Below are 12,805 nucleotides of genomic sequence, written 5' to 3' on the forward strand. Positions count from 1 at the left end.
AATAAGATGCAACAATGAAAAATGGTTTCTCCTTTGTCAAACCGGCCATGTTTGCCCAGCTATGCTGGCAGGAGGGGCGGTGGCAGGGTGGACGGGAGCTGTGCCATCACCTCGGCGCTGTGCTACTGAAGCACTACACAAAAGCCATTTGGTATCTTTCAGAGTCTCTAATCCATTCTCAAGTGACTAATAAATTAAGCAGAAAATTAAATCAAACACATTCAGTCAAGAATGCTCTCAAGCTGTTGGCCTGAAGAGTGAGTTTATTCGGATGCTTATTATTTCTGGCCTGTACAATAATTTAAACACCCGGTATAAATTACTCGTTGGTAGTTACAGTCATTCCTGAGGCTTTTCTTCTAGCGTATGCTAATGCCAACAAGAAACAGCAGAAGAATAACTCACTTGTTTCTGGGCAGTGTTCTGTATTCTCCATTTGCCCCTTTTCCCCAGTAGCTGTTTTGGCCTCCCTGGGAGCCAAAGTTGCTGCTTTCTCCAACAAAAATGGAGCGTGTAACCTCTAGGCTGGAGCCTTCGTCTGTCGGGAAAGTCCCATCACTACAAGCAGGCAAAGAAACACCAGGTAACTATGCAGCACATCACAACCGATTAATTAACACTTTTAATTACACCACAGACACAGCAGAATTTCTTTCTTAATTTGGGAAAAAGTGCATCCACCAATATAACACCCTGCTTTAAAATGTCTTAGTTAACCAGAAAGTTAGTGAGGAGGCAGCTTAGTGCTCAGGCATCAGTGCTACAGGTAACTTAGTCTGAGTAAACCAGCCCTACCCTATATATATATATATGTATGTACAGACCAGTAGCTCTATGCGTAGTTATAAATCTTTATGCTACATCCCTAAGGTGAGAGCTTCACTGATTCTCATTGCCTGCAGCAGGCTTTGGACATGGCTTATTTTTGCAGGTCTTTTGCAAGAGGGGTCAAGACAAGAGCAGCAGGAGCATGGTAGACATCAGCAGAGGAGGCAGGAGACCTGCTGTGCCACCACATGGGACAACCCCAGCCACCCTGCCCCAGCAGCACATGAGCTATGGGCGATGCTGCCTCACCGGGCTAGAGCAGGAGAAAAGTCTCCCCAAACGCAGAGCCAGATGTTTAGTCTACTGGTTCAGCACCTACCGTCCAAAAGGAAATATTCAGCAATTACAATGTATTCCCCAGACATGCTGAGGCAAAGAGAATGAAAGACTAAATTGCGCCTTGTATTAACGGCTGTGCAGGGAAGACTTGATGTGGTCTGGGAAGGAAACGTGAGGTTTTCTCATGTCCTACAGGAATTACCAGGGGAGTGTCTCAGCTTCCATTCTTGAGCTTCTTACATTGGGGGAAAAAAACTGGAAGATCGATTTTAAGAACTTACCTTGCCAGAGTGAGTCCAATTCCATTGTCTGAAAACCTGGGACAGAAGAAACACAATGGTGTGAATGAGGAGAAATGTCTGCAGTGAATTTGGCCTACAGACTTATTTATGTCTGCCGCGAGGGGAATGATATAACACGTAATTACAGAAACCTACCCCGAGTTGCGGAAAATAATGTCGCCGCCCCTGGCCCAGGCCCCATGGTCATTATTTTTAAAAGCAATAAGACCATCAATCACGGCAGGAACTCGCGGCTTTTCAGGATCAGCATCTTGATGTGGGTGAAACCTGAAGCAAGGAGCTTAGTTAATGCGGCACAGGAGACACAGGAGCCGGCCTCAGACAGAGGAGGTCATGCCTGGCAGACCTCATTTGGCTTCCAAATATCAGTGTGATGGGCCTAAAGAGGTGATATGCCCTGGATCGGAGTCAGGCTATTAGCTTGATTTCATCTCTGCGCTTTGGTACAGAGCAGAAAACAAGAAACATTCATAAAAGTGAAATTCTGGCCCCAGTGAAATCAACAGGAGATTTCTTGCTAGACTTCAATGGGCCCATGGTTACTCCTTAATTTGATTCTGTGTGATTTAGAGGCATAGAAAATATTTTTCCCAAGTCACTGGGGTCCATTTGTAATTGTCTTTACAAGTCCCGTTGGGAATCCCTGGCTTGATGCTAGAAAATCAATTAGCCACTTTCAAGGATCTCATTCAGCAAAGATAACGGAGTAATTGGAGCTGCTTTCCTTGCAAGTACAAACCAGACCTCCATATGCTTCTGTCTCTGCTGAAAGAGAAGCTGTCATATGAGAAAAGGATTTGCCCTGGGAATTGGGCACTTCTCAATTACTTCCAGGCTATTTCTTGCCACACTGGCTGTTAATGGTAGACTTGGGCCATGTTTGGAAAAAAATCACCATTGCTTTTTCTGAGTCTACCTGCACCTCCTACGTCTTCCAGCTGATGTCCTGGAGGATATGCCACCTCAGTGCCCAAGGGGGTGGCCCGGGGGAGGGAAAGCTCACAAAGGAGGCAAGGTCGCCCTTTCCTTTCAGCCATGCAGGACCATTGATAGGGTATGATGGAGGAGAAAAAAAGCCAAGGCTTGACCAGGAGCAGTGGCTGATTTCTACTGCATCCTCCTCACACAGACCCATAGGGCTGTAGTGAGTGAGAAAATGGCCTCATTTACCTGCTGCTGCTCTGCGAAAGGAAGCTCAGAGATTTTAAAGCAGCTGACAAAAACCTTTGAGGCTACTTTATTTTCCTCATTAATCCTAGACCAGTCTCAGCAGTCTCTTACATCATCTTTCAGACGCAATTTCTTTTATGCAACTAATGAGAAATGCTGGAGTTTACAAATCCACTAACGGAATAATGTGATCTGGATCCCCTTTCACATGACCCCAAGTGCACGTGTATCATTTTTGGTCAGCAGTAACACAAACAATTCAGTGCATAGTTATGAAGTATTTGCCTCTGCACATCAGAGATAGCTTGTGTGGGGTTTTTCAGATGCTCCAACCATAACGAGGCATTAATGATCTGCTAAATACAACGCAGAAGCCAAACAGCAATACAGCTATCCAAAATACTTAGCCATACAGCATGTGCTTACCTGGCATTATCGACAGTGAGATACTCTCTGGGATCTTCAGCGCTGGCTCTCGTTGTCTTTACTCCTTTTCCAATAAACAAACCAGCCTGAAAATGCACACAGCTCCAATTATTTTAACAGGCTGCCCAACAGAGAGCGGAGATCCTAGCTTTTTATCAATGAACATGGGCAGCCAGTGCGCGCAGGCACAGCGAGCGGCTGCAGCCCAGGCTTTCTCTTCCCTTTCGGTGTCACTTGGCACCGCTCAGCACGACATTAGCACAGGATGTAGCACGCTGAAGTCAGGATGGAGCCTGCCCTGCCATGTGTTATGCATCAGCATCTTGGGCTGCCTTCTGACCCAAAGCAAGGCACTGAACTCCCACTCTCTCTCTCCCTCGCAGAAAGCAGTAAGAGACTCTGCCAAGCTCTTGACAACTTTTTGGAAAAAGAGTGTTGTTAAGAAGTAAGGCTTTAAATAAAGAGTGACGAGTCCCCCGACAGTCAAAAGAGAACATGAGCTGCTGCAGCTAAGTTAAAGACTTTGTGCTAGAGCAGCAGCTGCCGTGGACCAAGATGTAAAATATACAAGGCACAGAGAACAGCACTGATTTCAATCTAGAATCCTGAGAAGTAAGTTCAAAATGCTTTTTACAGTTTACAGGTGACGTTTTCATGTCAACAGTTTATTTGGGGGAAAACGTTTTTCTTGGAATTACCCTTGAATTTTTGGTCTCATTTTTCAAAGGCGATGAGCAGGCCCTGGCATGAACAACTTTTGCTCATCCCTCTAGATCCATGCACCACTGTGTCCAACAGCAGTGCTCAGTGTCCTGCCTGCCATTCCTTAAATCCCACTTAGTAGTAGGTGTACCTATGGCCTGGGCACATCCCCTCTAACATAGCCATCCAACTGAAGCACCTGAAATGGGCGCCCCGTTCTACTCAGCTCCCTCTTTGATTATTAGAAAGAGCATCATCCCCAAAAGCTGATTGTCTCTTGATATAGTGCTAGAAGACCACTATCAAAATGTAAGACACGTGTGACCATCTGATTTCAGAGCACCACACATGGTCAGCCCTATGCCACACTATTTTATTGATAGTAGCATACAAAAATCATCCACGTGCCTTGAAATTGGAGTGGACTCTGTTGTTGTAAAATACTCCCAAGGGGGTATGTTCCGCCTGTCCCTCTGGATATTGCCCCTCGGACTGTCCCGTTGGAACCCGGTGGAAGATGTACCATATCCCAACATCCTAAAAGACAAAGGGAGGTCTAAGAAATGGGACACTACAATTAATGAATGATACAGGTTATCCTGGGGACTTATGGTTTCCCACTATGCTGGCCAGATTTCTAACCTGAACCTGCCAAACAAGCGTGAGTCCCAGGGGACGTACACCAGCCCGTGCTCTTACAGCTCCCGACTTATCCTCCGGCACGGACAGCAGGCCCCCGGGGCAGACACACACAGGGGCTTTAGAAATGCATATATTGTGGGTAAAATTCAGGTGGTTTATTAGAACACATAGCCTTCTCTATACAGGCACATCAAACACAAACCTGATTTGGGTAAACATTAGACGTAATAACAAGGAGAGAGCATATATTTACATATCCAAATATAAAATTTTATTGGGCATTTAACTATTAACCTCTAATAAAAATCAACATTTGCTAAGAGACATCACACACCATTTCCAGCCACAGTTGTGAGAGAAATCACTGTGAGAATTGTAGGCAAATAGTTGTTCTTAATGGAGACAAAGGTTGCAGAAATACATATCCAAATTTTATGATGGCTTACTAAAAATTCATTGCCCTCATGCTAATGACATCAATAAGAGTAGAATATATGGGAATGGGAGGCAAAGCGTAGCTCTTGCCATCAAATGATTTTACCTGAGCACCAGCTGCTGCATTCTCTATTAAGTTGTTGTTTGGATTTGCAATCCAGAATGTGCTGACAGCCCTGAAAAAAAATCAAAATCAAAATGATCCTAAGCAGTTACCAAACAGGAAGGGATACATTTTCATAGCGCTGCACTGGACTTGAGCCACAACTCTCCTATTGACTTTAAAACTCCACACAACCTTTTAATGATACTCTTTAAGGAAAAGAAACCATTTAGTAATGTCAGACATGTTCATTTATGGAGCCACATGCTGAACCTACTGTAAATTATATGAGACCGTTAACACAAAATCCATGCTCTGTTAAATGCAGCTTAAGGAAACACAATGTCTTTTTTTTTTTTATTTTTGTTTAAGTTAAGTAGCTTTGGAAAACGTCTGAAGAGTGAACTTCTGGTTTGTTTTTTGGAACTTCAGGGGCAATGGCAGGAGGTAGGGGATTCTCTACGGATTTATGAAGCTTCTGCGTGGAAAACAAAACAAATGTCCTTGCAAGCCACAAATGGCTCATTAAGCAGGAGATTAAGGAGATATTATTTTGACATTTGTTCAAATAAGGAGTTTTTGCTTCAGAGGGAAGATCAGTAGTGGCACAAACAGAAGCCAGATATAGCTATGAAAACATTGTCATCTGTTGTCTTACTTCATGTGATAACATATTTTGCAGTAATAAAGACCATATGTGAAAACACTGTAAAGCTTTTCTCATGGCTGTACCAATTATTTTGATCATTCTAAGCAGAAAATCTCAATCGTTTTTTATCCACCTTAACTATTACACAATGAAGAATCCATACTCCTTTGGATCAACAGAACCACTAACTAGGTGCAAAATAAATCTGTATTAACCATACAAGCAATCTGAGCATTTCAGCAACAATAATTGGAAGTAATTCAGTTGGATTACTTACACAAATTAAAATAACTAGAGTTTGGCCACTGCATCCTTTTCCAGAAAACATGAAAATAGAAATGTCCTTGACTAAGCTGTGTTCTTGCTTGTAAACATTAGTCAGACCGATCCTGGGTCCCAAAAAGCCCATGTTACAGCTCATCAGTCTCCAAAACAGAAGCTAACTTTGGTCAGCTGTATCGGGATATTGTGTACTGTTAAATGATGCTCACTGTAGTTTATGCTAATCTCTGCATTCTCACTATATCTCCTGATCTACTCTAGGTATTCATGCACTCACGTACTATTGACCAATTTATGTACTATTGGCCAATTTATGTACTACTGACCCATTTACTCCAGATGCTCCAGCCCCCAATTCAGTCCTGGTGAAAAAAGGCAAAAACTCCCTTTGTAGTAAGCGGTATTTTTGCCAGACTATATCAGGGCTGAAGCAACTTGCATTTATCAGACAGTTCATAGAGCCTTCAACATACTTAAAAGAACTGAAAGGGGTTCAGAAATGAGCAAAGTGGTCTAACATATTTATGGTTCTCAGGAAACAGCGACAGGAATAACCAGCAGCAAATATTCCTCGCTTAGGATTCATGCAGGTTTTAACAGATATCTTCACAAGCAAAACATGGCCAAGTAGCTAAATTATTTTAAAATGAGAAATGGTAGAAAAAGCTACCATTTTTCATTTAATATCAAATAGCACCTTTCAAAAGTCTCACCACAGCATTCTTTGGGACCCAGCTGTAAAGCACAATGTAAGTGCAAAACCTGACTAGAGCTCCCAGAGCACTTACATGCAGTCAGCGCTCGGCACAGGAATGTAATTCCCATAGACGTGGCTGCGGATGGCAAGGCACATAGCTTCATTGCGATCCGAAGGCAAGATCGTCCCCGACCTCGTGAGGAGGCCCAAGTTGTGATAAAATGTATTGCGTTGCTCTGTCCCGTCTTCAAGGAAGAAACAGTGCCCCAGAGTGTCATAGCCAATGGTGTCTTTTACCTGGAAAAAAGCATACAGGCCATAGATCGCAATGCTAACAGCAGTAGGAACTGTAGCTGATGTGCTTTGCTTATCAATAAATTCCTGAAACACACACAGAGTGGTTTTGCCACCCCTCTGCACAGCGAGCGGTGCCTCCGTAGGCATCAGTCCTGGAGCCAACTCGAACTCCATGCAGTTTGCATAACTGTGGACTGATCTTCTTACACAGCGAAACTGCGATTAAAATTACTCTGAGGAAGAACACATGCATAATTAAAGGAAAATTGCAAAATACTGGATTTAAAACTGCCCTCAGCTCTAAGAGAGAATATCTGATTCAGTGTCATGGAGTAAATACCTGCGTAAAGACAAGCATGTCTCGCACGATAAACCAACAAGTTAGGATGGTTAATCCAGAAATTTTCATGACTGTCACACTTCCCAAATAAAATAAGAAATTCTTTAAAATGCACCATGTGAAGTAATTTATATTAATGGGGTTTCTGGTCTTTCTCCTCTGCTCTCAGAAGGTGCAGGGCCACTTCATTTCTGTAATGATCAGCTGGGGCAGAGATGGTATTTTACTGTTTCAGTCTATTTAATATTAACTGGCATGCACAGGGATATTGCATTAAACCCTAATTTGACCAAGAGGACTTAGTGCAAGCCTCCTTTGATGTATGGTCTTATGAAGATAAATTCAGAAATCCATCTTTTAAATGTAAAAACTAAATCCGGCTAGTTGAAATACCCGCTATTTGTTACTAAATCTTACTGAAACCTTAACTTTGTACTCAGATGATCCCTGTCAGCATATTTATTAACTCTTCAGGTTTCTGTATACAGAGGGATACTTGAACTGAATTTATTTCAGATTCATATCCTGCGAGTTCCCTTTAATGGGCTGCAACTGTACATAACATCTGGAGCCACAAACAGTATAGTCCCCATAGGTATATCGCTACTGGATTTCATTGTTTTCCTGGCAGTCGCCCCTCAAACTTGGCAACTGGTGCTCTTGTTTCTGCCCTAGCGGAGCGTTCAAGAGAGAGTTAAAAATAACGCACAAGACAACCAGGGACCCAACTCCTAACTGATACAGGTTTGGAAACCCACCAAGACCCCGCACGCAGGTACAGTAGCTCGGAGTTGACTGCAGGGAGGGCAACAGCAAACCCGCATGCAGCGACGCTGAATGTGTCCCTACCAGCTGAGCCTTGGAAATACAGACAGGAAACGGATTTAGATAAAAATGCAAGTGTCCTTGCCAACCTGCTACGACCACTAAGCCTGGCTACTTCTACCCTTCCAAATGATGGGCAGAAGCTGCACTAAGGAGGCCATGGAAGACTATTTTTGGGGAGAAACTGTAACAACAAACCTCTCGCTGTTTTAAACAGCGTTTCAATTGTAGAGTTTCATTCTCCTGGATTTAGCTGAAGTTTGGCTAATCTGTGCTTCAGACAGCTGCATTAAAAGCCAGCCTTGTGTCCAAAACCAGATTTTAGCTGTAATTAATATGATTAGTCACAGCTTCAGAATCGCATGGCAGCCCTGAAAACTTACATAGACGGAACTATATTGATCACTCTCCTAACTGGAAATAACCTAATTCAAAGATCACTTACAGCTGCACTGAAAGATTAGGGCCCATGCCATTAGACCAAAACCCCAAGAACTGATCAATTCTGGCATATCACGGATAAAAACTGAAAGCTTGGAAATGGGAGCCCACCTGCAGCAGCGTGACAGTAGCATATTACTGTATGTGTCAGCATGAAACACTGTCCACAACGCCGGCTACAGCCCCGCTGGCGTGTCCAACACCGGATGATTAAGATGCCTCTAAACACTTAATTATATATAGTTCAGCAACGCAATGTAAGTGACCTTTATGCACCGACACATTAGACGTGAAAGACTCCGGCAGCCTGCGCACGCCTGAGGTGTGCCAGGGCAGCGAGGGGCAAGTCGCAGCCCGCCTCCCAGCCCCGGCGAGCAACCCGAGCTGCGCGCACCGCTGCCGCCGCCGGCTTGCGAAGCGGCACAAGCCCGGCACGCGGGAACAGCAGATGGCACAAACCACAGCACCCCGGCAACGTACTTCTACAATTACATCCTCTAAGACCTCAAAAAAGGAGAGGGAAAAGCCACAGATCTGGTTTATTCTGCCTCGAGGGCTGGAGTTTCATAATCTTATGTTAAAATGGGTACCCATCTACGTTATTTAACTGCCTTGCTCTGTACACATGCTGTTCTCTGGAACTGCAAATTATTTTAATTTATTTTAAAGCAAGGCTTTTTATTACATTTTAACTACTCTTTATCTTAATGACTGTATTGAAACCACACAATTCTTCCACAGAATCACATATTTTACCTTTGCTATAAAATCTAGTCACTGATTCATGGACTCAAAGCCCTCAGCAGTCAGATGCAGGGGGGCTGGATCTCACCCTTGGATTCTTGATTCCACAACTATCGCATCCCATGCATCCAGATAAACCCTTGACAACCTCACTTCTGATAAAGAGCAAGACCATACACCGTTCTTCTCAGGACCAACACTAGCATAAGGCTTAATTTTTCATCCCAGGCAGGTTCCTTTAATTCCAGAGGTTTAATACCAACGAGAAGAGAAAGCAAGTTAAACCATACCCACACATACTGGGCAAGTCTCCTGCCACCTCTGTACACAAAAGCAGGCTCTCCAGCCAGAGCAAGTCACACATATGAGATGGCAATATTTTGAGTGATCTGGACAATGCAAATCCAATTTAGGATACATGAATAGTGCTCCCAGTTGTACAAGTCCAGTATCACATTTTCATGAATACCTCCTTTCAAGGGGGACCCTGTCACACGAGGGTCCCACCCAAGTGCGTCTATGTCACGTCTTACACGCCTTTATGTCCAGGGCTGAGAAAAACGTGGGAGGTGACTGGTAGTTCGGGGAGTGTCTCTGCCTGAGCACACGTCAGGTGAATGAGGAAATGCCCACAGACACCAAAACACCTTCCAGGGTCCCTACAGAGCACACAGAAACTGGACGTGTTGGGACTGGACCAGGAAGCTGTATCTCCCAGCTGGGACACATATGGCTTTTTTGTGGGTTTGTTTTTTTAAGTTCCTCTCCACAATGCCCTTGTGAGGATCTAGGTCAAAGCCAAGTTCCTGAGGGCTTTTCTGGCACCGAAGCGGCCATTTGGGTCTGTCCCTCTCATATTTCATTCCCTTTGTCATGTGAATATTTTTGGATATATTTCACATTGCCCTGACTTGAACAACCCCTGTCTCTTATCTCCTCTGCAAATTAAAGGTCCATTGCTTTCATTTTAAATGAAAGTTCCTATTATCACAAACTGTCCAGAATAACCATGCCAAAGATTTTCCTATATCTGATCACACCATTAATAATATTAATTAGGAACCTGAAATTCATTTCAAAGAGCTGCACTAGCAGATCAACAGTCCTAACCTGAATACCAGGCAAATGAAGCTGACAAGTCAGGACATTGCTTGGGGAAAAAAACACCTCGTTTCAATATTCTGATTTCTGTTTGTATCGCAAATGGCTCACACTGTTTAGCAGTGCCTAAGGAAAGAAATTAACTGGGTACTAATAAAATATGTCTCCTACCAGAAGGCCATGAGTTCCATGTATGGCAACACACCTAGAGAAGCAGTGGTGGATAGCCAGGTTATCAAGGTATGTCGGGCGTTCGTATCCTCCTCTCTCATCCACATCCTCAGCCAAGTGAAAATGCACAGGGTAACTGCCCAGGATTTGCTGCCCCATGTTCTTTAATTCCACTCCTGACATGTGAACAGAGCTAAAATTCCTTAGGATCTGTTGAGACAAATGTAGATCCAAGTAAGGCATTACAACATGAACCCGCGCAAAAAAGAAAACATTCTTTTTCCTCATTATTAGGCAATACGTTTGCAGAGTAAAACCAGGTCTGATCCCAGAAGGAGGTGTCAGCTCCCTGCTGTGAGTCACAGCAGCGCAGCACCGGCAGAGCAGCGTGCCAGCGGCTGCGCACCTACGGGCACGGGGCTGCCAAGGAACAACTGCCAAGCACCCCGCGCAGGATTCGGCAATCGCAGCGTGTGACACGGCTACGGACAAGGTACTCCTGCCAGCTACAGTGAGGGGTAACACTTACCACCAGGCTCTATTCCCTGGCAACTTTATCTCCGTCAAGTGATTTTAGGCAAGACCTGCACAGCTCCCCAGTTTCCACCAGCTGGTGGAGGAGTAATTTTACACAAAGCCCCTGCAACAGCAAGAATGTGCATGTCTGCCAAGAATGCATGGGACAAGCGAGAGGAGGCAAGGCACAACAGGGCGAGACCCAGCACTTCTCTGAGCCCTGAAGGGAGCAGGTTTGCTCTGCAGGAAGCACAACTGCTTCAGCGACATCTCGTGAACTATGTAACTTCACACTGTCCCTATCGATGCCACCAAAGACGCCCCTCTAGCCCAGAGAAGGGTGTGTTTTCGCATACGCAGTGAAGAAAATGGCACAGCCTCATTGCAAGTCTAAGAGGCCAACAAACTTTCCCCTTCTTCATAGACAAGTATGTTTTTTTCCCCCAGATACAATGGAAGTTTCGTGCATTATATTGCTTGTTTACAAACCAGGAAAGGAACAATCTGAAACCACCTACAGGCACATGCATTAAAAACTACTCACTTTAATATGTCCTCCAAATGTGTCAAAGGAGAAGAACTGACATTGATTTTGTCCGTAACAAGAGTCTTCCATTTCTCCTTGAATAAGTATATTTCTAGTCAGAAGACCAACCTCTGCCCTCATATCGACACCATCAATGACTTCTCCGATGTGAAGATAAAGTGGGCTGCCTGTGAAAATAAGAAAACTTTTCATTCAGGATGAGCACACCGCCTTCCTTCGTTATCACGTTATTCTAAGCAAGCTGCATGCCTTTCATTTAAGCAATCACCAAGCTTGGGGACATGCCCAGTTGTTAATATTTGATCCCAGAGGAGATTAAAGTTTGACCAGGGGCAGCAGTCCCTTGTAGAAATCAGGGGAAGTGCTAATCTCCTCTGGGAGTTCCAATATCGGGGCCTTCAGCTTTCATATGACAAGTGTCCCATGTGTTTATGGAACAAAAACCAGCTAAAAAGGCACAGAAATGTACGTGTAGAGCGTTAAAGACAACACAATGCACATATTTACCATAAATGTGTAGCTTGCTAAAAATATTTCATACCATCAATTTTCACTTGATTACTTTTACATTCAGGGCAGGGAAGGAGATTAAACTCTTCAGCCTGATGCATAGAATAATCTGTGCTGGCAACGACGATCCGGTCACCAGGTAACCAACTTGTAACCTCATCCACCAAATGGAGAATTATTCCTTTGGACGCTTCCACTTTAAATCCATTACGAGGCACCCCTGAAGAACAAAGCGATTAATTATTTTTACAGTTGCACATGACAGAATTATGCAATTAGCCAAGGAGCACACCAATTTTTTATCTAGATAACCCTGCATGCCATAGAAGCGCTCTAGCCGTTAACTATGTCAGCATCACCTCTTTGTAGGCAGCTAAAACACTACTTTGTGAGAGCACTGCTGTTAGTTTGGTCACCGTGCACGTGAGCAAAAGTCTACGGGGGTGTTATCATTGTGCTGTTCAGGTTCACAGTGGCCAGAAGAAAAATCAGAGCAGAGCAAAGCAACGGAAGGCAAGCGATTGTCAGGGAAGACTAAACCTTTTATCCATCCACTGAAGGCAGTAACAGTAAAACGGGTGCCATCGTAGGTGAGGAAGTCTCGTTGGGCTACGGCTAAGCCCGTTGTTCCGCTCCCGTGATACTCCCGCTTGTCTTCTGCTGCGGGAAGCCCATCCCCGCCGAGGATGCCCACCAGCGCCCAGGGCTGCCTGCAGGAGGCCGGGAAGGAGCCGGGCGAGTGACACCCGAACCCCGCGTCCCCCAGAGAGCTTGGGCAGGAGGGGAGGCCGGGGCCCA

The 12,805-nt window shown here is 44.5% G+C and overlaps 1 protein-coding gene across 1 annotated transcript in view; it reads right to left on the reverse strand.

The window, feature by feature from the left end:
- The window catches only part of LOC104130811 (cell surface hyaluronidase-like), a 48,212-nt gene extending 35,502 nt beyond the window's left edge, over positions 1-12,710 (reverse strand). Inside the window, exons 1-11 of the mRNA XM_035899485.1 lie at positions 12,548-12,710; positions 12,039-12,227; positions 11,495-11,664; positions 10,435-10,644; positions 6,607-6,812; positions 4,891-4,960; positions 4,116-4,244; positions 3,006-3,091; positions 1,545-1,676; positions 1,389-1,424; positions 406-558 (exon numbers count right to left, since the gene is read on the reverse strand). Of these exons, the coding sequence (XP_035755378.1) occupies positions 406-558; positions 1,389-1,424; positions 1,545-1,676; positions 3,006-3,091; positions 4,116-4,244; positions 4,891-4,960; positions 6,607-6,812; positions 10,435-10,644; positions 11,495-11,664; positions 12,039-12,108 (1,262 nt within the window). The 5' untranslated portion in view covers positions 12,109-12,227; positions 12,548-12,710. The remainder of the gene's footprint in view (positions 1-405; positions 559-1,388; positions 1,425-1,544; positions 1,677-3,005; positions 3,092-4,115; positions 4,245-4,890; positions 4,961-6,606; positions 6,813-10,434; positions 10,645-11,494; positions 11,665-12,038; positions 12,228-12,547) is intronic.
- Positions 12,711-12,805: the final 95 nt, after the last annotated feature.

Source organism: Egretta garzetta, unplaced genomic scaffold, assembly GCF_000687185.1.
Source record: "Egretta garzetta isolate BGI_Z169 unplaced genomic scaffold, ASM68718v1 scaffold287, whole genome shotgun sequence".
In the NCBI taxonomy this organism is placed as follows: Eukaryota; Metazoa; Chordata; class Aves; order Pelecaniformes; family Ardeidae; genus Egretta; species Egretta garzetta.